This window comes from Telmatherina bonti (genome assembly GCF_933228915.1).
Source record: "Telmatherina bonti genome assembly, chromosome: 2".
Taxonomy (NCBI): Eukaryota; Metazoa; Chordata; class Actinopteri; order Atheriniformes; family Telmatherinidae; genus Telmatherina; species Telmatherina bonti.
Window position 1 is genome coordinate 28,746,246 of NC_136620.1, and position 27,910 is coordinate 28,774,155.

The 27,910-nt window shown below is 39.9% G+C and overlaps 1 protein-coding gene across 1 annotated transcript; it reads right to left on the reverse strand.

Moving 5' to 3' along the window:
• Positions 1 to 507: 507 nt before the first annotated feature.
• smad6b (SMAD family member 6b) lies at positions 508 to 20,931 on the reverse strand. The gene is made up of 4 exons (XM_079250500.1): positions 19,435 to 20,931; positions 16,775 to 16,831; positions 15,095 to 15,172; positions 508 to 1,209 (listed from the first exon to the last, which is right to left on the reverse strand). The coding sequence occupies exons 1-4, from the start codon at positions 20,216 to 20,218 to the stop codon at positions 668 to 670; spliced, it is 1,461 nt and encodes a 486-aa protein (XP_079106626.1). The 5' UTR covers positions 20,219 to 20,931; the 3' UTR covers positions 508 to 667.
• Positions 20,932 to 27,910: the final 6,979 nt, after the last annotated feature.

Consider the following 27,910-nt stretch of genomic DNA (forward strand, 5'->3'; position numbering starts at 1 on the left):
AAAATGCCACATTTTATAACAGCTTTATCGTGAGGCAAATAATGGAGGACTGAGCCTACTGAGATCCAAATTATATTGACACACACACACACACAAATGTATATTATATATATATATATATATATATATATATATATATATATATATATATATATATATATATATATATATATGTATATATATATATATATATACATATATATATATCAAGAACAGAGAGCAATACTGAATGGGAAATACAGAGCTAATGACAGAGACAAAACACAGTTATTATGCGAATACTTTATTATCAATGTGTGAATGGTGTTAGCTTTTTGTCTGGATATTAATAGTATATGAAAACTATACACCAAATCCAGGCTCATCCTAATTTTGCTGTATAATTTCTCAAGTTGGTATTGAAAGATTTCATATATATATATATATATATATATATATATATATATATATATATATATATATATATATATATATATATATATATATGCCAAAGTGCATTTTCCGTTTTTTTCCTCTTGTCCATATACACATTGCACCATACATAAATAATTACATTGTAAAAATGACTCCGTATTTACAAGTATAATATATATTTCATATAATATATAAAACTTTATATTAAATCTAGGTAGATGATATTTGGGATAGTTTATGGGGTCCATCTGTGTTATCTATGGTTGTTGAGGAGAATCTCCAGCCAGCATGGGCAGGAGGTGATAAACTGTCTTGAATAACAGGGGCCCCAGCCCTTTGCAAAGCTGATGCGCACACTGTTGGGGTCATAGGGTCCATCCAGGAAGTCAGCCTCTGTGGTGTGCCTTAAGAGGCACGAGCGCTCATAGTCAAACACCTTGATAGAGTAGCCTGGCATCACCTTTCGCACAACCAGAGTTCTGCTGTTAGGCACATCCAGCGTTGGAGAGTTGACAAATATAGGGTGTTCACTTCGGTTGTATGCCCAGACACCATCCGGCTCTTTGCTGAGGAGGATCCCGTAGCCAATCTTTCCACGTGTACGTTGAACGGTGCTGCTGCGGTGATCCAGATTGAGCTGGCCCAGGCAGAAACCTGTGCCCTGAGGTAGATCATAGAAGATGCTGACAGAGTGCTCATACACTGTGTAGAGGCGGCCCACGCGGGTGCGGTGCTCCCAGTATGCCACATTACACCAGTGGCTCTGCTTAGGGGCATCAGGTGACATGCTGGCATCTAGAGGAGACAGATAAACAGTCATTAAATAAAACATAAACAAAAGTAAGCAGGGCTAGTAAAAAGGAAGGGTTGAGTTTTAAGGGATTAGCTATGTCTTTTTATTGTTCAGAGCAGATGGCCACTCTATAAATACTGAAGGAGGCACTGTATTGAAATTTAAGCCCTGTATAAATACCACCGCATGCTCATCTGTCCAACACACACACACACACACACACACACACACACACACACACACACACACACACACACACACAACTATACATATCCTGAGGGTGTAGTAAGGTCAATCCATCTAAAGACCTGCATTTCCTCTTTCCGTCTCAAGAGGGCACTGTAATGATTAAACAATGACCACCCAGCTGAGCCATTCACTGCTTCTCACTCATGAACATTAAAGAAGGTCATATTTACTAAAAAAAAAAAAAAAAAAAAAAAAAAAAAAAAGAGAATTACACTCAGTGCAAGGACAGAACACTGAAACCAAGTCCTTTGTGGGTATAGCACGTAGGGGGGGCTGGACTGAAAACTTCATTACAACTTTTTGAAATTCTATTTTTAGCACATGCACAGTTTTCATCACTTCCTTTCATGCAGTGAAACAAGGGTGGCATCTTGTTTCCAAACATTTCTACCCTGTAAATCAGCTTCTTAATTCAGTTTTCATGGCTGCAGTCTGTGAACTCTTCTCAATGACAGCCCTCAGCACTCCAAAGTGAGTTACTGCTCCCTAGGTACACTTCGATCTTCACCATACTGAAGAGACACACACAGTTGACTACACTCAGAAGCTCCTTCAGTCCACATTGCTCATAGATGTCCTACATTTATGTTCCTCATCAACTCTGTGGTGAGACGACACAGGCTGGTGGATGAGGAAGAGAAAGACTGAAATCCTCCTGATCTCACATGTGTCTCCTCACCCTGTACTCCTGGAGAGTAAGGGAGCCCCTTTCTCCTCTTCCCTCGTCTTCCTCACATTCCACAGGAGTGGGGGTGACGGGTGAGGGCTAGGCAGGGGGTCCCCTTCCCCCTCCATCCAGCTCTTCCCCCTGCTGTGGGCCCAGGGACGGCATTCAGCTCCCTGACAACTTAGCACAAGCCCGTGACCCGCTGACCCCCCAGCCTTCATGCTATCAGCTCCCATTAACTCACACACAGAGTGATGCCATTATTTTGCTTCAGAGAGTCTATTGGCACAGAGGATTTAAAGCCTGGGCCTGTGGCCCCATTCCTTTCAGTCTCTCTGCTTTCAGGGCTTAATGACCGCCCGCCCCATTAACAAACGCCTTTAAGGTGGAGCATCGTGGATCCACACAGCAACAAAATGCCTTGCTCACCTCCCACCCAACTAAACCTTTCTGCTGAGTGACCCACACTAGTAAAGTTTATACAAAGATTAGCAAAAACGTTGACCAGACTTGCACAGACAAAACGCCTGCTGGTTCAAGGCACTCTGTTACAGAGGGGGAGGAAAAGAGTGACTGAGTGGGGGTGTGTGGTGGTGGGGGAAGCTGCAGACAGGCTCTCTGTGTGTTTGCGCACACACTGATGGCTGAAATGACCCCCTCTCTTCAGGGGCCCCAACATGCATGTGCCATTAGTGAATTCCACACACCAGCTCCTCCACTCTGAGCTCAGTTTTTACTGCAGAACGGCTCAGCCATACAAAGGACTCAGCCCCAACTCGTTTACAGCCCTCTATTGTCTCAAATCAAACGGAGCCCACACATAAAGGTAAACTCACTTTGAAACTGCACACAGAAACACAAAAGACCAAATGGCAAATGTCTTGTCCCCTTCTGGGTGAAAATAATAAATGAAAAACAATTTGGTCAACTGGATCTAGTTTTCACACATAGCCTGAAACAAAGATAGCCAGTAAGACGGCAGGGACCAGGAAGAGGACAAAGGTTAGAAATTTATTTTATGTTAAGCTTGATGGAAGACAATGACCACAACGAGAGCCAGGCCTTTTCCTGTTGCTTTGTTGTATTTAGCGTCTACGTGTGCTTCTGTGCATGTGTCTGTTTGGTCTTGGATGAAAATCAACCGGAATTTCTGTTATTTTTTCCTGACTTTGTGCATTTAGCCTCAGTGGGGGGGACAAATCCATGGCTCTGAGAACATATCTCCATTTAGCAGACTAAATTTTAATCATGCATCCTCTGAAGATACTTCATCCAGTTTTGCTCAGAGGCTCATTTTACTACCGCCTTCATCAAGACCTCATTTCTACAAAGTTGTGCAGTCCAATACAGCAAGATGCTGTTTTCAGAAGTGCAGACTTCAGAGCCATGTTTAGATCCTCTGGAAATCCAATCTAATTTAAGTGGGTATAATGCCTTAATTAGTAGTACTGCTCCATAAAGTGATGCACAAATTGGCCAGAGCATAGCTGAGAGCAAACCTTAAAGTTTAAACATGAAGCAGTGAGGTAAAGGCGTGTCTACCTCGCTCTGACCACATGGACACCCAATTCTCTTGACTCTATCTTAGACTTTAACTCAGGGCGGAGCAATGACGGCTGGGAGCAATTACTGGTGCTCTGCATCCATTTAACCCTGCCACCTTTTAACAGCTCCGTTTACCCATTAGAATAGTAGCGCATGTTATTATTGTTATTTTATTCTCAAAAGCCTCTCCTCTTAATGTCAGTCTCACAGGGCAGCTGACTCAGTATGGATGCTAAACTTCCTGTTCATGTAGCAACGATTTGAAGACAAGGAGGAGTTAATCAAGCCTAAAACCTTACGTAACCAAACTCACCATGCAAAACATATAGAAATCTGCTGGTGGGATTTGGTACATTCATTAGAGGGTCAACAGGAAAGGCTTTAAGGAGCTAGTGGTGATGCGTCAGTATGAAAAGGACATGATCTGTTATGCCATGAAAAAAAGCACATTTATAAATTATAGAGAGAAGAAATAAGCACTAGCATCAGCAAATACCACACATGGAAGTAAAAGCACATAAAAAAAACAAAAAAACAAAGATAATTCACAAATGCTCCAGGAACACTGAAAATTTAGAGTGCAAAGTCTGATCACAGCAACAGGTTAGCTACATGGGACTCATAAGAATGTGTTGATTTTTCTGTTTCCTCATCACCTGATTGGAACAGCTTAGGGTATCAAAAACAGGACATTAGATCTGTCAACAAAGACAGACTGAATGTTGTTGAGCAGTAGACACAGAGGAGTAAAATATACAGGATTACTTTTTGAGAAACACAAAAGAACGTGAAGACAGGCAGTAGTAAAGGAAGCTCAACTGAAACATAAAGCTCCTGAGTTACAAGTAGAAAGTTGGAATGAAAACGTGAATGATGTCACTGAAGGCATCAAGAAGTAAATATACCTCCAAATACAAAGAATATGACAGATGATTTAACAGTGAATATTGATATCATCTTTTTTGTTCCTCCCCATTCTTTCAAAGCAACCGTTATTAAAAGCTGTCAAATTAATATTTGTATGATATTGATAATGATAATGTGGAACAGACATGAAAAGTGTTGATGAATACCATCCATGTGTATTGTATAATAACATCCTGTTACTGTAAACCAATTTGATATTTTCACGTCTCTTAAATACAACCACATTAAACTCATTCATTAATTTTTATACAACTTAGTCCAATTAAGGGTCGAGAGGCAGGGTCCATATTAAACTCAAATAAATGTCTCTTACAGGGTTACATGCGACAAAGAAAAGAAAATTGCTCCACTGACTTCTTAGCACTTGAGGGTGAAGATGGATAATAACTGTTAAGCACACAAAAATGAGTGCCTAAAAGTTTCAGTGGAAATCCTTGATGATCATCCAGTCATGCTTTTAAAGACAGCATGAAAAGGACAGGGTGCAGAAAAGAGCCCGCCTCGGGGTAAACACAACACTGCAGCCTTGGAGTGAGATGAATGGGAGGCCGAGTGTCAGGGACAGGCAGACAAACAACAGCTTCCCCTCCATGCTAACATCTCCGCACCAAGCTCCAGGGCCACCCTCATTACATTTCATCTCTCCTGATTCAAAGCTGGGAGCAGAGATGCACCAACTTCTTTAAAACTTTGCTGTAAAGAGAGAAGGAGAAAAAAATGTAGCTGGTCTTTTTACATGGAGAAGTGGAAAGGAGGAGAGCTGCGTTCTCTCATCCAGTGCCAGAGATTAGATTCTCCTCCAGCTATTAGACTTTACTAACAAAGTGTAGGCGCTATGCTTGAGAGCTGGCAGTTTGGTGGGGCGTTTGAGATTAGTTGTGCTTACCTGCATGCGTGTGTGTAAAACGTGTGGGTGAGAAAATATAGAACAAATACTTTGATTTTTTTTGTCCTCCCCATCCAATTCACACTCAACTCTACAAACTTGTTGGATATAACTTTCTTTTCATCTTAACAAAAACAGAGGTGCTGAAGCAAAAGCCTCACTTGTGTTCAGAGGATGCTATAGGTTTAACTCAGAAGACAAAGGCTCTCACAGGCTGACTGTAACCCCTGAGCAGGCTGGCGTCTGGACTATCACTGCCATCAAAGTCGGCTTTATCAGACAGACATGCAAACTGGAGCTGCTGTTACATGTCTATGGATTTTTCTCCCTAAGGTCTGGGCTTTCTCTGTTGAGAAAAAGCGAGACACAAAGAGACGGAGATACATGCGAGGAGCAAACTCTGTGGGAGCCCAAGAAACTGAATCAAGTCACCAAGGCTTTCTTATCACAATGGGAATGCTTTACATTGTCATCCACTTCCTCCTCACTTTCCCTCTGTTTCTGTTTTGGGATGACCCCATGAGGGAGGAAAAAAGCTGTGCCCTAGATTGCAGATAACTAACAGAATCCATAAATTGAATCAATAAACAACAGAGGGTGTAAAAAGCACAGGAAGCTAAGGAAGCTAATATGGCGGAGCCATCTGGGTGCATGAGCGAAGCTCCTCGTTTGAAGAAGAGCCTCTATTTTTCCTTTTCAGTGAAGAAAATGTGCTGCTCATTTCCTCCAACGTCCATCAAAAGCTCTGCAGTGTGTCAGAGACATGAGGCACAAGTGATGGTGGGGATCCAAGTGAGAACTTCAGGAGTCTTTTAGGGCATGTAAAAGTTCTGTGAAAACTGTGTGGGTTATTTGTGAATATGTCATATGACAGGAAGCTTCAAAATCCAAAGGGAGTCTCATTGAGCACTGAAAGCAAAACACTCTGTGAAAATCCTGCTGGGTGGCTGTGCACTTTCACCTCCTCATATAGCCTATCTTTTAGTTTTTTTTAAATGTGTATAAGTATGTCTGTTTGCTAGTGTGCAAAGGAGGTTTGAGCCAAGTAGGCTGGAGCACTTTTGGGTAGAGGAGACCCTGCACATTCCTGAACCCCTCCCCTCGCTGTGCCTCCTAACTTCCTACTTGGGTTAAGACTGAAGGGGGCGGGGGTGCAGCAACTACGGTGCTTCATGTCTTGTCCAGTTTAAACTTTTATCTGGTCAGAAAGCACAGGATGTCACCAGTTTTGGCTGTGAAGCACACATAGAACTTGAAGCTTATTGGATCAGTTCTATTTGTCCTCAGAGCAGATGTGATTTTCTTGGAGGAAAAGCAAGAACTGACGCTTCAGAGAGGAACTGATTTTAGCTAGTCCATACGCACAGGCTGCACTGGAGGTTTGGTTTCAAATGAACAATAACAAGGAACTCTATTATTACGAGTTATATTAGTCTGACTAATTTAAGGCGAAAGGTAGGTATTTGGTTTCCACTGAGCTGGGAGGTGGTGCAGCTATGATGGACACGGTTGCAGTTCAAACAATGGTTTTCTATTGATTGGCCCAGTAGATCAGAGTCTGTGAGAAGAATGTGTTCTGTCAGGATAATGTGGCACCAGAGTTTCTGTTTCAATCACAACACTTGCTCGACTGTAACCCATACTGCTCCACCGCGGGCACCCAGACACCAGCTCCCCAAACAAAGACAACTGTTTCCCCCCTTCTTCGACAAGTCCGCCTGTTTGCAACAAGCAAGACATTCATTAAAAATGCAGGAGTGAACATTTCCAATAATTCACAAAGTCTTTCCCTGTCAACATCTGCTAAAAATCTTGAAGCGAAAAGGAATGGCAGGATTTCATTAAGTAAATTATGTGTTGGCAGTCACAGACAGGGGAAGAGAGGGAAGCTACAGCCAGACCTCTAATCTAAACCGTACCCTGTAATGCGACAGCCTGACTGCACGTACTGAGCCACATCGCCAAAACTTTAGAAATGCACACAAATAACAGATAAGCAAAACACAGAGGACAAAAATAGATATAATTTCCCCTGGGGAATGCAATCAATGAGTTTTAAAATAAACATATTTACAACTTGTAATAACTGCTACTTGCAAACACGTGATCGTAGAACACAATTTGCTTTGTGAAGTTGTACTTGAACATGAGATTTCAAGTCAGATTTCAAATGTACTATCATTCAGGAACAGGATCAAAGGCACCAAACTATGTCTATCATACTTGGCCCCATGTTAGGACAGGGGAATGGTATGAAGCTGAGTTCCAGTAGATCGCGTTTAAGATAAAGACACATACAAAAAAAAAGAAAAGAAACCAAGTCTCTGCTTCTTAACATACACCGTTTACCGTTCAACAACGAGCTTCTATCCTTTCCACTAGCTGTAAAAGACAAGTGTAGAGATGTCCAGTGACATGGGCTTCTACAGTTGATCCAAACACAGCATTCTGCAGGCTCAAAGAATGCACCGGCTATTCTGAGTTTTAAAAACACAGGCAGGCATAGGTTCAGGCACAACTGTCAATGCTCCTCTTGGGAGAAAGAGAAAAAAATCTTGGGTCTATTTTTGCCTCCAATCAGACCACGGGCCTAAATTGTAGCTGGCCTAAATCATAGCCAAGGCCACAGGATTTATAATTGTGGGTGAGATGCTGAGAAAATAAAAACTGCATCCACATATGGCAACTCCTATACTGGTCAATGCCATGTGAAGCAATGCTAACACGTTTACCGACGGCAGCTCAAATGGAGTATTGTTCCCTGTCAGCTTTGAGGGGAGGCACACGAAAACGCTAAACTAACAGTTGGACATTCCATACATATTTAATGGCATTGCACACTCTTTATTTGTTGCTGTAACCCTGTGCCCTGCACTGAATGAATGGCTCTTTTGGTGGAGGCGGCTGTTGCTCTGTGGTGTGAGGGGAGTGAAGATGGCAACAGAAGCCCGCCCTGAACACACATCAAGATTAGCCAACTCACTTTGTTTGCTGAGGTAATATAGGGCACAAATTATAGCACACCTGAGCACACCTCCTGTTATTTCTACCAAATGCACTTTCTCTCTGTGTGGCAAGCCTGAAAATGAAACACAGCCCACCTTTTTCTGACTGGGCACAGCACTTCTGTAAATCAAGTGACAAGTACAGCACTGTGAGGTAACTCACAGTCATGCATGAGGATTTATCTTTATCTGTGAGCTCTTCAGAAGTTAGTAAAACACCCGGCAGCACTGGCACCACACTGGCTTGCCAAGTGGAGATAGATAAATACTAAACTCAGCAGGCCAGTTTCTGTTGACATATAAGGGGTTTCAGGCCTCTCCAAGGGCTGCTTTAGATTAGCATGGCTTTCACTCTGCATGTAGAGGTCACATTACCTCATCACATCTAAGACCTATCTTAGTGGATTTGACTACAGACAAATCAGAAAGATTAAAAAAAAGATCAATATAATGAAAAAATATTAAATAAATTTAAAAAAATAAATAAATAAAAGGAAAACAAAACAAGAAACAAAAAACAATACTACAAATGTAAGCAGGCGACATTTGGAAGAAATCTTTATATAAGCCTAAGGCTTGCTGTAAATGTCTAATGTTAGCTTACATAGCATAAATATGACCATATTTCTGTAGTCTTTCCATCTCAAAACATTGGAAATGCTAAGACATTAATAGAAAACATAATTTCCTGCAGAAATATGATTATCATGCACATTTATATAAGCAACACTCCTCCAAAACCAGTATAAAAAAATGCTAGCCAGTTTTCTGAGGATCCTCTGCATCTTAACTCAAGATAGATCAACATGTAGTAGACATGTGACACGTAACAGTCTAACAATGCTGAGAAAGGGAAAATGAAAAATGGCCTTATCGCTCTTATCAATGGCTTTTTTCTATGTGTATGTGTATTACGTAAGGGGAAACGGAAGCTAGCCTCCCAGGACAGGAACGGATACTTGAGACGAGAACTGTGGGTACGAGCCCTACGCCGCCAAAGAGAATAGAGCACAAGACCCTACAGGATGTGCAGTTTCAACCCTCCTCCCCTAGTTCAGAATGGACTCTGCAAACTGGACATGACAAACGGGTGAGGAGAGCCCCTTCACGTCCCTTGAGATGCTGGCCCTCTCTTCAACATTCCTCAGTCTCCCCCCGCTGTCAAAGGGGCAATTCACTGCCCTGCGCTGCTACAAAACCCAGGCAGCTTTTTAAAACAGGATGTTTGTCTGAGGCCTCCTTCCCCTCAAATAAACAATCCGCAAAACCTGATTTCGGGAGGCAGAGTGGAAGCACTCGAGTCACATTATTTCCACATCCCATATCCTGGAGCATTCAGGCTCCTGAGGGAGTGTGGGCGGCCAGGCGCTGGGAAGGCTCAGGGCTGCGGTAGAAACCTGAGGCCATATGCCAGGTTTCAGGGGGAGATGAGTCCGGGCTACATCATTCAAGAGTCTGTAGGATGGAGGAAGGGGTTCAAATCTTAAGGAGGGAGGTGTGCGTGGCTGACATAATGATGTAGCTGCAACGGACTGAGGCTCTGTCTGAGCATTGCACTGTCAGGGTCCTTGTAGATTTATGCGCTGCAGGAATTACAGACTGCATGCACTCACCATTCTGACAGAGCTGCAGGCTGAAAGTTATTTGGTTTATTTGGATGAATATGCCAACAATATGTCACTCAGGATTATACTTGGGCTCAGAAAAGGAAAATAACATAAAGAAAAAAACAAAAAAAAAACACAGAGGACACAATGTAATAAACAGATGATCTAATATGAGGAGCAAAACATTTCAGAGAAATTAAGAGGTGCAATATATTCCAAATATTTTTGCATTTGATGGGAAGAGTGGATATGCTGTTTAGGGCTGTGACAACATGCTTTTGTCACGATTCGATTCAATTCTGATATTTTGGGTGCCGATTCAATTTAATTCTTTGATATTACAGATTTTTTGTAGAATAAAAACAGATTTTTATTTATTTGAAAAAAAAATCCTTTTTTTTAACAAAAAATCCTTTTTCACAAAAAATGGACTTACATAAACAAACAAAAAAATCGATTTTAAAATTGTGAACCAAAAAAAATCAAGATTTTCGATTTTTTCATTTGATATTCCCACCCCTAATGCTGTTCAATTAGATCCTAGTATAAGTGGAATCGCATGCCTTCAAAGTCAGATCAACAAGTATGGGTCCAGTCTAATCTCCTTTAATCAAGACAAGCATCACATGCTTTATTGGACTGTCTAATTATTCCATGCATTTCCACCGTGTCTGACACAGAGAGAGGGAATGGTTTGATGCTTAGTGATCACCTCTTCCTGACACAGACAGGCAAGTGTGATTAGTATTGACTGCACAACTTAATTTGCTTAACTCTAGCGTGTAAATGCATGCATCTTGAATCATATGAAGACACTGAGGAAGAAAAATAGTCTTGAAGACCATAAACAACAGCATTCTCAGCCCCTGTGCAGTGTACACTGTAGAATCTCAGAGCAATTTATTGTGTGACTCATCTCAAGCCCTTCCCATTTATCTACTGACTGCCTTGTTCTGCCTGGAAGAATTAGTCAATACCTGAGTGGACTTGACACAGAGGCCGTCCGCAGACGAGACATCCAAGAGAAACAGGGGTCTTTCCACTGAAATCCAACAGTAAGAGCAAAGGAATGCAAGAGAACCCCATCTAGCTGCTGATGCCCTCTTTCCTTCAATGAACGCAACAGCACTCTGCTTTATCCATGTCTAAAGGCTTTAAAACTTTCCACTTCTTCTTTCCAACTTCCCATCATTCACAGGAAAAGGAAGAAAGGGAGAAAAGACAGTGAGTCATATAACCCTGGATGTCCTTTGGTCTCTTGACCCAACAAATCTGAGGGAGCCCATCCATTCACACCTGTGATCTCAGCTCACACCAGCATGATCGTGTACACAAAGTGTTACACTGACAAATTCCACTGGGTTGATTGAGGACACAACCTCTAGTGGCTGATAAATGTAAGCTGACTGCAGCTATGGTGTCAAAACGAGGGGGAAGTTCTGCATCATTGCACATAAATACTGTAAAGCTGGTAGCTGCTACATGGAGTGTCGCTTACCTTGACAACACATGACAGAAGATCTGATGTAATAGTGTGAACTATCTCAGCTTGCATCCTTTTAGCCATTGTAACAGCTGGACAAGCAGCAGCGACAATCATAAGGAGACCCTGTTGTCAGGGACAATGTAACTGACATTGAGCCAGTATGTAGAAACACCCCCTCTGACAGTCATACAGGAAGCAATGAGACTTGCTTCAAAGAGCTTCATTCTGATGGCTGCGAGTCATGGTCCGGGCTGTTAGGAAAGGGCAGTGCAGGCAGACTGGGAGGGTGGCACCAGCAAAACCACATCGGCTACGGTTACATGATGAATTTTTTATTTGGAATTAATCATTTGGGATTAAATAAATCATAATTCTCCTACCAGTTTACACTGCAATAATAATTCCAAATGGAGGTTTACATGAAACACGTCCTCGCTTAATTCTTCTTGAGAGTGGCGGGTTGGGAAGGGTTCTGATTGGACAGAGGGTGCATGTGACATATGACGTACACCGGAAAGAAACAAAGTTCACTCCCTGCTTCTTGTCTTTTCAGTTGTAACCTGTAAAAACTACATAATAAGTAGCAGTTTTGTCGCTATTTTTATTATAAATTTGAAGTACCAGCTCAACACGAGCATACTACTTCACTTTTTTTGCAGCATCTGAGAAGGAGAAGAAAGATAGACCACCGAACACGGGAGGCAAAACAACGTGCGTCATCAGGAGACAACAAGGTAACGAGCATGTGCAGAATGACCGGAATTACCTGCGAGTGGAATTAAGGTGTACGTGAGACAGGAATTCAATCGTTTGGAATTAAAATGCGAATAAATCAGCCGCTTGGAATTAAGTTTAATTCCAAATAGAAATTTGCATTACAAATTAAGTGTTTACATGCTCATTTTTCATCAGTTTAAAGTAGGATTCATTTTTATTCGGAATTAAACAGGAATTAAAACTCCCATGTAAATGTAGCAAGTCCCTCACACAGTAAAGTATACCACATGTAGGGCATGGAGATGAAAGCTCGGTCCACAATATTACCTGATATCAGAGAGACCCTGGTGGGGTTTGCATTGTGGCACAATCATGATTTAAATAAATCACTTTAAATTAGATGAGTGTCTGCAACCCCACAGGATCTGGGAATAATGAATATCACACAAGAAATAAACTCAGCAATGTGCATATAAAGAGGCTTTTCAAGATTGCACAAATAGGAAACTTGGTTTGTTCAATAACTTGAATCAAATAAATATGTCTGCACCAAAAGCAGCTGACGAAATAAATAATATACTAACAACAGCTGATTGCATATCAACAAAGTCCTCAATGGAAAGAGTTTCTATCTAAGTCCCATTTAGTGTGAAAAGTGGTAGAGCAAGCTTATGTAGCACAGCGACCAGTTCCGATCTGTTTTGCTGCCATTGTGTGATGCAGAAGAATGCTGGGTGGGTATTTCTGTAGCCCAGGGCAGCAAACTGTAGTTGATTATTTGGCTACACCCCACCCAGCTAATGCCCCCCAGACTTGCTTTTAAGAGGTTTACTTGTTCGTGCATGATGGGTGGAGTTTGGATCCCAAACAACTCTGGTTACACACAGACACTCTCCACCTTTACAAGAGTGGGATTCGTGGAAAGTCATCTTCAGGTCAGCACTACGTCCGACACAGGATAATGTGACAATATGCATGACAGATCTTTACGTTAAAATTGAACCACAGTCTATGACTAACACGAAGCTATTCAGGCTTTTAGTTTAATAACGGAAAACGCTTTGCTTGTTAATATACAGTGTAATACTAATGCTGATGTGTACTTAACTCAAATTCATTGTTGTTTCTAACCAAAAAACATCAAGGAGTCCAAATCTAACATCAGAGTGAAACTGGAAACACAAATGATGTCAGAGTATGAAAACACCCCCTGGAGCATTGGTCTTTCTCTTTTCCAAGTCCAAAGGCAGAGGGATCTGGCCCAGGGTGTACAAACAGCAATATAGTTGGAAGAAACCAAAGCCTAGCATGTCTAGATCCTGCCTCACCAGAGTCTCTGAGGAATTGTGGTGCGCGCTCTGACAAGCCCCTCATTTGTTGACTCAGGGAGTGTCGCCGGGCCATGCTGAGGTGGTGACAGCCTGTGTGTGCTGTAGAGGAGGGGGCCTCTGCTGACTGAATACTTTGCTGCCAGGTAGCCATTTCAGCTTCTCAGTATTCAGACCCCTGAGCCACGGCAGAACCTTTTAACAAGAAATATGGTCCCCGCATGTCCTAAAATATGGGCTCTGAGTCCCCATCCACATGATACTGTGCGTGCTGACTGCGACCCCAGCACATAGGTGGAGCCCTGCTCACTACATACCATGGGAAAGTCATGCTTCATTTCAAATTAGAGGACAGGAGAGTTTCCATTTGCCTCTGTGGTGTGGCCCCATTCATAGGAACAGCTCCATTTCTGTGCACCCACCCCTCTCTGTAGCCCACTCTCAGCCAGGCTAGATAGAGTTGTGCATGTGAGTGTCTACACACATGCGTATGGAGAGCTATGCGTGTGAGTGTGTGTGTCTGTTTCTGAGCAAGCGGGGATCTTATTACAGTTTGATCCCACTCAAATATTTCTGAAAGAAAAACAGAGGAAGGGAGACCAGCTCTAAAGCCAACGCACACGCCCCATTGAACCTCTGCATCACTCACAATGAAACCTTTATCTTTAAAGCTCGGACTGTTAGTAACGCTCCTTGATGTGAAAGAAAAAGTTACTGCTTAGAAATAAACTATCATTTGCACTCAACTTCTGCACAGAGAGCAGCACAGAAATGAAGTCTTCTTTTCCTGCAACATTTAATTTAACCATTTCAGAGCAATAAAATGGGGAAAGAATGCAACATTCAAAGCTCTGGGATTTATTACAATTATCATGCAGTGACTCATAGGTGGAGTCACTCAGATTTAAAGCTCTGTACTCGGTCATGCAAATATCAACTGTGCCAAAGCATGGGCAACCGTGTGCACAGAATACACATTTCTAATACTTAATATTAATCACATCTCTGAAATCCAGAAAGATTGAATCAGTTTATAAACTATCTTAACCACATTGTTTTCCCCACCATTACAACTTTGTTTTCATGGAACAGCACAAATGGGAATGCTAGCCAGCGCTACAACCTCATTGCTGGTCACACACTTATCCAACGTGAAAAAGTACATCTTAACTTTACTATCTGATACATATTGCATGAAAAATATAAATCCATTCCTATATTCTCTATTCAACCATGCAGACAATGTTTTACCATTCAAAACCATCTGGTAGTTTGAAAACAAATGCCACCTTCTCTTACAATGCTTAACGTTCTCGAACTCATGTTCTTGTTTGACAAATTACTGCAGTATTTACAGACTGGCTCTTCTGGGTTCATAACCTTACAGTAATCATTAATCTTCAACATCAGTTCAAAACATTTCAGGACTCCTTATTTGGAGGCCAATGACTGTTGTAAAAACACACCCACCTGAAAATTCCCCTGGTGTGATGTTTGGTGAGCTGGCTGCCTCAGTTTCAGTGTATGACAAGGTGGAGTCTGACAGATCTGCAGTAAATAAAACAAAATTTAAATCCTCCAGTACTGACAATGGCAATGGTTACAGATACTTCAGCATGCTGTGACCCCACTTATTATTATCATTATTATCATTATTATTATTATTATTATTATTATTATTATTACAAATGCATAGCGACTTCATTTGTTGGCAAACAGGTGACATCCTGGTACATACATCTGCAAACCAAGTTCTTTAAACCCACAACTTGAATGATATTCTAGACATTTTTATGTAAAAACAAATTAATGTTTGATTTTCTTTGAGTGACTTTGAGAAATAATCACTATATATATATATATATATATATATATATATATATATATATATATATATATATATATATATATATATATATATATATATAAATACATATTCATGCAACTTCATATTATGTACAAATAATTCTTGCTCAGTAATTTGATCATTATATCTCTGTAACTATCATGATTAGCAGACTTGAATTTACACTTTGACTCTTTTTCATAGTAGCTTCGTATTTAAAAGAAATGATGTTCACTGTTAGTGTCGTAGCAAAAACACCCCCACAACAGGATGGACCCTCTTCCATGTTTGACTGATTGTGGTGGATGGTGACCTTGTCCTTCTTACACCAGACTTGCTTCTGCATTGATGGGTCTAAACAATCTCAGTTTAGTCTTGACACTCCTTAAAACAGACTCTACAGGGTGTTTTGGTATTTTTGATAACTTTCATGTACTTTTTCGTCAACAATGGAGTGAGGAGAAGTTTTCTGGGTCTTAAATCCTCAATAGCTGTGTAATCTCAATACAATCATGCAAAGTTTTTCTTAGCAGTTGTTTGCTTTTGCTTCTTTTTCTCGGAAGGTTCTTGTCGAATCATCATTTTACATTGTAAATTAATCATCTTTTATATTTTAAAACTCTTTCTTTGGGGTAGAATTCTTCAACTTTGGAGAGAGCTCCCTTTTCCATGTTTGTCTCTTTGCTAAAACCTCTGCATAGATGGACTTTCTAAATGTTTTACAGCTGAAACCAACTAAATGTAGTCAAAAGTTTACATGTATTTAGAAATAATTAATTCATCTCTCATACTGAAACATTAATAAACAACAACAACAACAAAAAAAAAAATCAAAAAGTTATATTAAATGGAAGGTGAATAGTTACCATTAACCACTGTATATAAATTAGCACCTGGAAATGCAGTTAATGGAAATTTCAGTTCAGGTAAAGTTTCATGGGAAAGTTGAGTAATATAAGCCAGACCTGTACCACCTGCACCGAACTGGATCTGGCCAGCATGTTGGCATCATGCAACATTCTGGCCCATCCTTCATCTCAAAGTTACTCAAAAAACTACCAGCCACAAAGCCAAGTTAGGGCAATTAATACACTCTTTCTAACTTATATATGTGTCAATTTCTAAAGCAGAGCCTCTCCTCTCCTTGACTTGTACTACTAAAAAGTTATTTCAGGTAGAATTTCATAGTTACAGTCACCCCTGAAAAGGGAACACACTACCAGCAAAATCCAAGATCAATAACTCAGGATAACATAGAAAGCATGCTTGAGTCGCAACAGTTTGTCTGTATATTCATCACTTACCCAGTGGCTTGTGTTCTTCATTAGGGGAAAGCCTTGAATATGGGGGTGGAGGTGACTCTGTAACACAGAACAGTAACGTCAATAACCAAGTTAAAGCAACGAGGAACGACAGACCAGAGTTTCTGCTCCCTTTAAGATCCTCGGCAAATGCCAACTACATGTAAACGTAATTTAAAAGAAATATCGAAGTAAAAGGATGTCTGACTTCAACAGGATGATGTAATAAAGAGAGCTGAGTTAGAAAGGTGAAAGCTTCTGACTGTGGTGCAAATGTTCAGTGACTCGCTACTATGAGATGTCTTTTACTCTGTAGTTTACACACACACACACACACAGATGGGTGCATGTGCATCAGATACTGCTCGCTATATCATATTCTATGTTGTCAGGTTGTCTTTAATAAAAGCAGAAAGAGGGGCCACACTTTCACAGCTGAATTCAACCCAGACGGAAGGCTTTGGTACATAACACACTTGTGTTCACACAGATAGTTTTGTGTCTGTGTTACAAAGTCTAACAACTTTTTTTCACAAGCCAGTTAAAAGCCTGTAAAGCCAACAGAAAACATGTTTCATTTGTTGCTCTTATTTCACCACATATTATTTGACTGACACAACTGTTAGCCATGACCACAGTGCAACTATAACTTTTAGTTGGTAGAGTAAGACTAAATGTCTGCTTTTTAACACCACTGCGTTCAAAGACCTCAACTTTATCTAATAAAAACAGAAAAAGTGAAGAAAATAGCTTGCACAAGAGGAGAGGCACAAAGGAAAGAAAACTTTGTGAGCACACTGTGACCTCGCCTACAGGGAAAATGGGAAGGAGAAAAGCATAAAGGCAGCGGGTCCTTTAAGAGTGGCGGCAGTAATTGCCAGGATCTGAACTCAGTCACTCAGATACACAGCTAGTCAGTCTGGCGCCAGTAGTATGCAAACTGTATATTATCACCACTCCTTCACCTAAATAGCATGAGGGGACCTCCTCAGGACAAAAGGGCTTTTAAAGCGCAACTTGAAACTGATCTCATTTGAAAAGTATAATGCCTTGCAAAATGAAAGGGAAAAGTTTTCTCTCCACTTCAAGCTGAGCTCCCTGCCTGACTTTACCTTCTGTTTTATTCCTTAAAATTAGAGCAGCGCTTTACTCTCAGATCATTTCACAGTTCAGTCTTTGAACTGTGCCTTACAAAGGATTAAAGTACATTTAAATCGGAATCAGCTGCATGAACTGGGCGCCATTGTTATTGATATCTGCATTTCTTAAATTCCCATTTACAAACACTGTCAAAACTGTGATTATGGTCTTGATTCAAAGCTCCTCTTCCTGAATAGCGTCAAAGAAATACCAGCTCTATCGGGCCACGCATGAGCGCATGTGAGGTATGCCTACTACAAGCTTCAGTCCCAATATGGGGTATGTGCCTCTCTCTCTCTCTCTCTTCTTACAATCCATCTAGGTGGTTTCAGTGGAAAGGAAACTTGCACAGCGTGCTTTCACATCCACATAAGCAGATGGAACAATTGTCACACCTATTATTAAATGCATTCTATTAATTCCAGTAAACACAACAGGTTATCAGCTATTTCTGCGATATAATCAGTTCTATTGATTTGAACAGTATGCTTTGAGAAAAAGGCCAAAGCTACATCAGTTCCCCACATTTGCACAACATGAATTCTGATATTGCTGGACTTCTGTGTTTGTCATGGCCAGTTGGCTCTAGTAAATGTGGATGTTATGGAAAATCCATCTCCTGTGCCAGTGAGGAGACAGAAATACTGACGCTTGCATCTTTACACATGATACCATGCGTTGTCATCGGGTCAGCGAGGTTGACTGGCCCAGCGTTTAAGGTTTTCCAAATCACACGCACGCCCTCCCTGCCAAAATTTAATCTGTTTAATTTAGGTCAGGGAGGCTCTGTCTTAGATTTCCCACCAACTAAATAGACATATGTAAGCAAGCTCAAATCTCTGAGTCTAAACAATCACACACATGCCACATACTGTAGGCAATAAATCAGAACAGAGGTAAGAAGTGAAAACAGCTGCTCTGAAAATCACACTGAAGTTACTGACATAGTGAGACCAACTAAAGCTGTCAGGTACTGTATATTACCAGGTAATGCACTGAAGTGCTATAAGGATGGCAGTACAAACAAATATTCATTTAACAAATGGTCCAGATGTTGTAGGTCAGCGTGAGTGATGCCCATCACACATTCTGGGCCTGAGAAAGTTTCAAACACATCACACTGAGACAGCGGTTTGCACAGGTTTTGATAATTTTTTACCCAAAATATACTCATCGGAGTAAGAACAAACTGTGTTGCATCTATGTTTTGACATTACTTTGCTTCCAGACAAATTTGCATTGTTAATAATGCAGGAAAGAGGGTTTTATTTGTTCCTGTGTATGAAAGTAAGACATACAACCCCAAATAAATAACATTAGATGGTGGGAAAATATTCTAGAACAACCCTAAAGATTCTGATTTGTAAAATCATCTCTTTATAATCCTGAAATCCTTATTGCTCATGTACAGCTGAAAGATTCAATTTACGAAGCAGACTTAAAACTTTTAACTGAATATGAACAGCAGCTCAAGAAAAGAGAGTTTTAGAGCAAATATAGTAAATCTTAGTGGATGGTCTTACCTGGCCCACAGAGCCGACTGTAGTGATAGGGGTTGCAGCATACTGATGGACTGTCCAGGGCCCCAAAGCTCTTACACTCACAGAGTGGTTTGAGCTGGGCCGTGTGCTGGAGGTCAGACCAGCGGTACACTTTACACACAAGCAGCTGTGGGGATACCACATGTCCGCCAATCCTCAGCTCTGTCCTGGAAATCATAACACAGTCGCTCGGCATCCCTCCTCTGGACTCTACTGACTCCAGTAAGGTATCCAGCGCCTTTTCCTTTAGCTTTTTTAAAAGAGAGTATGTGGCTGACTTCAGTTCCTGCTCTAACACCGTGCGTGGCATCGCCTCCTGCGCCTCAGGAGAACTGCCGTCTCCTGGTCCAAGGCTCCTCAGCATGAAATGACAAGACCCTGGATCCCTGGTACCCTGAGCCGTCTCTGGACCCCTAAGTTCTGTGTGGTCCCGGTCTTTAAATAAGCAGCACGTCACTGTCCTGCACTCGCTGTCCTGTATGGAGCGGGGGCTCCCCTGGACACACACCGCACATCCATCTTGGTTCGTAGTGACCCCCACGCCGCTGCACTCCACGGGGCTCACCCCCCCTGTGTCCCCTACAAGCGACCCGCTCGGGGTCATCGGTCGGAAATCCGTTTTGGGAATTTTCTCTGGGTTGTTGCCGAACAGATCGTCCCTACAGCCCTCACTAGTTTTGCAATTTCCATCTTCCCCTTCTTTATCTGGGATCAAACGACTTCTCCAGAGTCGTCGCACAAGACCTGAGCGTTTCGTCCTGAACATACGACAACTTGAATATCTAGAAGGTTTTTTTTTCTTATGCTTGTGCAGATATTCTACGGATACTTCTCAGGTCGTTGCAAAACATTAATGTGGATGAAATGCCGTGCAAAGCATGCACAGCCAAATGAGCATTGGTGGCAAAACCGCAACATTAGACTAAAAGGCTATTTTGTTGCATCTATAACAACAAAACCCAGCAAGAAATGCGCTGCAGCATTACGACCAAGAGGCATGCATTCACCCGATCCTAGGCTACTGTAAATAATCAAGCGGGTGGAACTGTGGCTTTCTTATCCAGGATCACCGCGGAATGGACTGTTTATCTGTTTGTCACGAACGAAAAAAATATGTAGAATACATGGTAACATAACATAACATGCTCGGTAACATAATCCAAGCCAGCAGTCTTCAATCCCAGACGGTCAGTCGCAGCTCGAATCAGTTCTCGACTTTTAACAACCTCAGATCTACTTTCTACACCGGCGCGTAGAGCAATGAGGTAGTCTGCTTCGATGCGATTTAATCCCAAGAAAATGCACCAAGAAGTCAGGATCCTTGCCGTGTTCTTGAGGTGTCAGTGCACTTCTTTCTCGTTAAATCCCAACAAACATCCATGCGAGCTGAAACTACGCGGAGAGGATCAGTCCGGGGCTGAAAAGCGCTCCTGCGTCTCTGCTCAGATCTAAACCAAACTGCAACCCAGACCCCTTTCTTTCTCCGTTTCTCGCTCTTTTTCTTTTTCTCCCCCCCGTCCTCCTCGCGCGCACACACAAACACACACACAAGCATTCGCACACACACACACACAAACACACACACACGCGGGGCCCCCGAGGAGAGCGGTGGAGCCATTGGCTGACTACCATCATGTGCTAGTCTAGACACTTTGGCGGCTGTGAGCTGCACTGATTGTTGCGCAAACAAGGTTTCAAGTTTCTCAACTCTTAAAGGCGAAACACTCACCTCTCGTTTTTAAGTTGAAGTTTCTGAAACTTATTTACATCCACGCTTCATTTAGAATATATCTGTTGTATAGTGGAGGGGAAACAGACAAAAGAGCAACTTATTCATAAACATATGAGTGATTTTCCTTTTTTCTTCTTAGAAAATATCCCAACACTCTATTTCTTTTCTTTAATAAAAAATCATATTATTTCTTTCAGTTTTCAAAAACCTGCATGAGAGAATGAATACATATCAGGTCTGATGTGCTCTAGGGGGAGTTAGAAGAATGGAAACGATGCAGGGAAAAGACCAGTCATGAAAAAAAGTGACACACAGCCAGCCAGCCATCATTCATCCTGCCTTTATGCTTATTTATATACACACATACTCAAAAAAACAATATAAAAAGTGACCATGCAAACCTACTGTCATAGCAGTAATATCAGATAAGTGAGTTAAAGTTTGGCCATCAGACATAATTTTAACCTAGTGACCTCTTTAAGAGTAGGACATGGATTTCACCAAAAAACAGTAGGGAGGGTGTAAAATAGCATTGCTGTAGTATTTTATGATGGCGCATATTCGTAATATCTGGTTAGTATGTAAACTTTGCAACATAGTCATGTTCAAGTAATGAATAAATCATACTTAAGCTTTTATATAGCAGACAGATAATCAAATAAACACGGAAACATCATAATTTAACTCACTAGGCCAAACGATTTAAAAAAAACAAAAAAAAAAACAAAACTTTAAGAATTAGCTTAAAAAATGAAAAAAAAGAATTTTCTCGACCCAACTCAAAAAGCAGAATTTTTAAATGAACATTTAAATGTCAATTAAACTAATGATAACATTTGTGATTCTACATATAAACAGACTCCCATAAGTGAGGAAAGGCGTAAAAAAACATCCTGAGCAGTCATGTTCTCATGCTAAATCGGGAAATAAAGTGATCATGAAACAAAATGATTTTTATACAGATGACATTTCAAAGTTGAAGGTTTACAGTGTATCTGCACCCCAGTTTGCAAAAGAGGTTTTACTTTCTGGGATAATAAAAGAGGATTTTTAACATATTCTTTTATTAAGTTGTGCTTTTCTAACAAAACATTTTTGGCCAAAACCTAAATAAAAGAGTTGAACTCTTTTAACACTAAACCCACAAAACAAAATTGGTTAGAAAAGTCTCATGATTTTTTTTTAATATGAGGTCCTTATTTGTCTCTTTGACAAAATGTAAAAAATAAAATGCAAAATTTTCAGGGATATTTACCATTATTACCATTTGAAATGTCAAAATTCTTTGGGAGCAATCTTCTGCTTCCGGGTCCATTAAGTGGCAGAAGACAAGAATCAGTTTGTGTTGAACAGGATTTTGAGCAAAGTTTTTACAATTTGATGCCAAATATCTCAGAAACTGTGTGCACCATATGTTTAATGCTGGGCCCTTATGGATAAAAAAAAACAAACATCTTTGTTAAGGTTTTGGGATTCTCCTGTGTTATTTAATAGAAAGGAGGTGCTTCAGCATGATAACAGTGTGTGGTTTGTCACAGCAAGCTAATGCCACAGAAACAGCTGATAGAAGAAATGCCATGATTAAGATCAGCATTTTCCATGATGTAGAGTCACATACACAACACACATCACACACACAAACCGTTTAAGCAGTGGATCGACTTCAACTTCCAATACCGCCTCTGTACTTCCCCGTTAGGCTCACTGAAACAAAATGTGTGAAAAAAGGCTAGCAAAGCAAATTTATTTAAAAATCAATGTTAAAATAAAATAAAACAGAACAGTGCACTTGTAATAGCATAATTTATTATTCCAATGAAGCTTAAAAGGGATACAAAGCAATAGGATACTAAGTAACATGCTGTCTAGATGTAGGAACTGTTCATTTCATCAAAGAAATAGATAAACAATTTATTTAGGTAACAGCTGGCAAAAAGTAGCATCAAGCAAAAGAGCTGTCAACAGAAATGGAATAAAAAAGCCTATAAGCATGTAGCGATATCAGCAACAGTAAATGCAGCAATAGAAAAGGAATCACAGTAAACTGTTGTTAATCTTTATGTTCATCATATAAATATGTGGGGGAAAAAAAAGACCCTTCCACAGTTCTACAGCTGAATACTCGCTCACTGACATCTTCGCATGTCTGTCTCCCTCTTATCTCAAGTTTCTTGTCTTGTTAAAGCAGATAGTAAATAACAAGGAGCTGCTCTTATGGTTCTAACAGCTAATGACCACTGTAGTTAGAAAAAGACAATTGAAGCAAACAGTCAACATTTTCCCTTTGGATAGTTTGCTTCAAGTTATCCACTCTTTAATTATTAAGACTCATCTTAAAAGTAGATTCAAGACTGTTTTTTTCTTCTTTATAATTCTCCAAAATCGATCATGTGAAGCCTGGTTGTTGGGGTGCTTTGCTGATGGTTGTCTGTCTTCTGGATTTTCCTGGCTCAACAGAGGAGTTATGGATCTCATTCACAGTGAATGTTGGGACATTGATTACCTGACATTGGGACTTAACCAGATCAAGGATGCATGAAGGTACTTCCACTCATTGCACAGTGGATTTACAGACCCCACTGGGATTTGGGGGACTTTTTTTCCTTCTCGATATATGTGCATCAAAATATGTCTGTCTAGTAAGACAACTTTATTGACCTCAGTCCCGTAGTTATCCATCTGATATGTAATGACCTTATCTAGAAAATGTTGGCTCACTGATGCACAGTACTTATGTATATTATGCCCAGTATGTCCAATGATTCAATCAGGCACCAGTGGGCTCAAGACAGGTTGCAGAGAAAAACTATTGACACCCCTGTTGTACCATAACATACCCGAGGCCCCGTTGGAGAACTCAGACTGGGTGGAGTTGCCAAACTTGTGTGGTGTAAACGAAACATTTAAACATGGCAACAACAGAGACGGTTAGCATTTGGTTGGTTTTATGTTCACAACAGGAAAAAATGACAGCATCAGTATCGATAACAAACAAAGTAAAAAAAAACTTTCTGTGATTTTGGCCTCTGTCAACCCTGCGACCTGACATCAGGTCAAATAGTCCGTACACACTGTCCCAATCAGTTACTCACATGCTTCAGCTTCTTAACATGTACTATTAAAATGTGAAGACATGCATAACTGGTGCTTTCAACAAATGCAAAAAAAAAAGCCGTGGCAGCCATGATAAACCAGCATGACTGAAAGCATTGATATTCTGCACCTTAGACATTGAATGAGAAAAATCTGAAAATGTACCAAACTTCATCACTTTGTTTCTTAGTCCGAATAAAGCTTTTCTTTAATACTAAGCATATAAATCAGCAATTTTAATCACAGTTTGAAACACACTTAGATATTTAAAACAAACTTGGGATTTTATTTCAGATTACTTTTCTTTCTTGAATGGAGTCATGAACCATGAATAGACTAAAAAAGATTAATCAGATATGAATCTCAAGGGATGTTCTAAAACACACAATAACAAACATATTACCCACATGCAGCTATTACTAGGGCATCTCTGAGTTGTGCCAGTGAGGACGACAGCAGTAGCAAACTGTGCCAGCGTCGGTACTGGAATCAGGTTTCCCTGGCAGGCTTTGGACTTTTGGAGCAGAGGGAGGTTACTGAGGGTGAACATGGAGGCAGTTATGCCTGCACTGTGTTAGAGGCACCTGTTGCAAATACATTCCCCTTTGTAACTCAATCACATGTCAGACAAGGAAAAGAAAACTGTTATTCTAGAGAATCGCTTCATTTAAATCATGCAATTTTCAATTAACTCAAAGGAAAGCCATGCTGAATCATAAGTCAACAAGGCCGTCTGCTCTGCTGTCCTCGCTGCTGGAACTGCTTCACATAAAACAAATGTCAGACAGCACGAGGGGCATACAGATATTCTGTATTAGATGCTTTGAAATTGGTACGGCGTAAATTACATGCTGATGTTTCAGCGGGCCTGTCAGAGGATCTTGATTTAGTGAATAAGTCTGTATAGCATGTGGACATTTAAACAAAACCAAACCCTTTAAAAACCTGCTTTAAAAACACAACTCTCATATTTTCCCTACTTTTCCTTGAGTTAAGGTTTACTGACATTTATGTCTTTGCACTTCAGACATTATTGGAAAAACGAGGTTCACAGAAGCAAACTTTTCTTAAATGGATAATCAGTTGAGGTGCTTTAAAAGCAAGTATATCTGTATAACAATATTTTGAAAGGTTTTAGCCATCAGACCAAGTTACAGCAAATGGCTTATTATGATGCATGGCTTATTATTAATTTGAACATAAGAACCAAATGAGCACATGAGGATGTGGTCAGGTGTTTCAGTGAATAATATTCCCATGAAAAAGAAGTCTATTTTAAAAAATAATTATAGTTGCAAGGTATTCTTGCTGGTATGTCCTTACTAATAAAAAGAAAAGAAAAAAAAATCTCTACTCATATATAAAGTCTGAACTTCTTGGGGAAAATAGACATGATAAGAAAGCAAAGAGATCTTGCAGTGTCATGCATTTAGAGAGACTGTATGATGCCATGAAAAAATACTAACCTACTAACTTGCAGTTTTGGTCATCTTTCACAATGACTGAGGCAGATTTACTCATATTATATTTGTAAAGATACATTTATTAAGTCATCAAGAGCCACAATGCACATTTATCCAGGAAAACTTTGGTCAATAGGCGAACAACCTGACCTGCTGTCAGCTTTGGCTATATATCAATAAAATAAAACAGCCGGTTTCCCTGAAATATCGTTGCAGTAACCCTGCAGACATGTACTCTTGTGCTGCACAATATCTACATTCTCCAACATTACAGCACAAAGAAAGCCACCATGACTAATACATAGATAAATCTGTGGCTTTTTTATGGCTTTAAATGGAATGTTTACCTGCCATACAGATTCACAACTGGCTTCTTTAGTAGAGGATCTATTAAAAAATTGCAATTCAAAAGTAACTAAAAACATCTGGGTCTTTTTTTTCTAAAACTAAGACATCAAAGTTTGAGCATTTGAACCTTTCATTGTATAGTCATGTCCGAGCCCCGCTCCACTAATGCATGCTGCATGTGTGAAAGTGTGTAAGGAAAGACTTCTTCAAAGAGTAAGAGGTAACTGAGTACGACGATCTAAAACAGGGCACAGCTGTTCACACAGGCCTGTCCCTTGGCCTGCCCCTCTCCATGTGAAGGCCCAGGCCCATGCACTCCTGGAGACCCCTGGGTAATCATGCAGTGGTCACACCAGCCAAGCTCCAACTACTGATGTTTCACACAAGGTGGTCAAAAAAACTCAGATAGGATAGACAAAAGGCAAAAAATATATAAATGTATTATCTACACACCTAATGGTAAAAACATGTCTCACAAAACATTTGGTGTGTTATGTTCAAAGTAATACTTTTGATCAGACTCTTAAAGCTGCAAAAAGATGGCTGCCAAAATTAAGACAAACAAATCTACAGAAGATTTTGACAATATTAAGATTAATCCCCATTTGTCTGCTGATTTCATTTCTGTGACTAATGATATTAAATTCAGAAGAATTGATCATGCGGCAGAGTCATTAACAGCAGTTAGTTGTGACAGAAGATCCAAGTTCAGCCACACTTTGAATCTTTGGCCAAATGCAGCTTCACATACAGGCTAGTTTTTCCACACTGGATGCAAGAACCAGTGTGAAAGCGAACATACACAATCCAGGAGAAAATCCGTACTCATGAAAATACAGATTAACAAAGGATTTGAAAAATGTCCTGTTCCTTAATTGATCAATGTTTTGTATATCATCTTTGCTGAATGCAGTAATGATAGGACTGCTGGCTTGATGCTCCTGAACACATGCACGTTCCCACAGTGTGTCTAGGATTAATAACGTGATATAGCTTGATGTGACATGCATAAAAATAGAGGTCTCTACATCACATGACAGCCAGAAACATATTCAAATATTACAAATAATTTAAGAAGTATTTAGGTAATTTTTTTAAAATATAAAATATATTTACAGTTCTATCTAACGTTGTTAGACTACAACAAATTCTTGGTTTGTAAAAATAGTAAGATCGGTTAAAGAAAAAAAAAAACAAAAAAAAAAAAAAAACAAACAAACAAAAAAATATATATATATATTTATTTTTTTGTTGTTGTTTTTTTGTGTGTGTGTATATATATATATATATATATATATATATATATATATATATATATATATATATATATATATATATATATATATATATGAAAAATATTTCAGTACTTTATTGTGGTATATATATATATATATATATATATATATATATATATATATATATATATATATATATATATATATATATATATATATATATATATATATATGATATTCTCTTTAGAAAAGAGAATATATCACTATGTTGAAGCAAAGCCTATATTTTTATACGGATCCATGTCACATGCAACTATCCAAGATGTCTTTACACGAAAACAAATAATAAAACAGATTCATTCCAAACATTACAAAGCTCATCTACTGTCTGTTTTTCCACAATAAAGTACTGAAATATTTTTTTTCATTAAAATAGAAGGAAAGAAAATGGAACAGCCAAGGGGGAAAATATAGTTAAATCTTTTAATTGGAAGCAATTTGATTCATTTAGCTCTTGTGGAGACAAGGAGTCCAGGGAGACAGTGCCTGAAGCACTGTTTTTGTCATCTTCTTTCTGTATCAGTCAA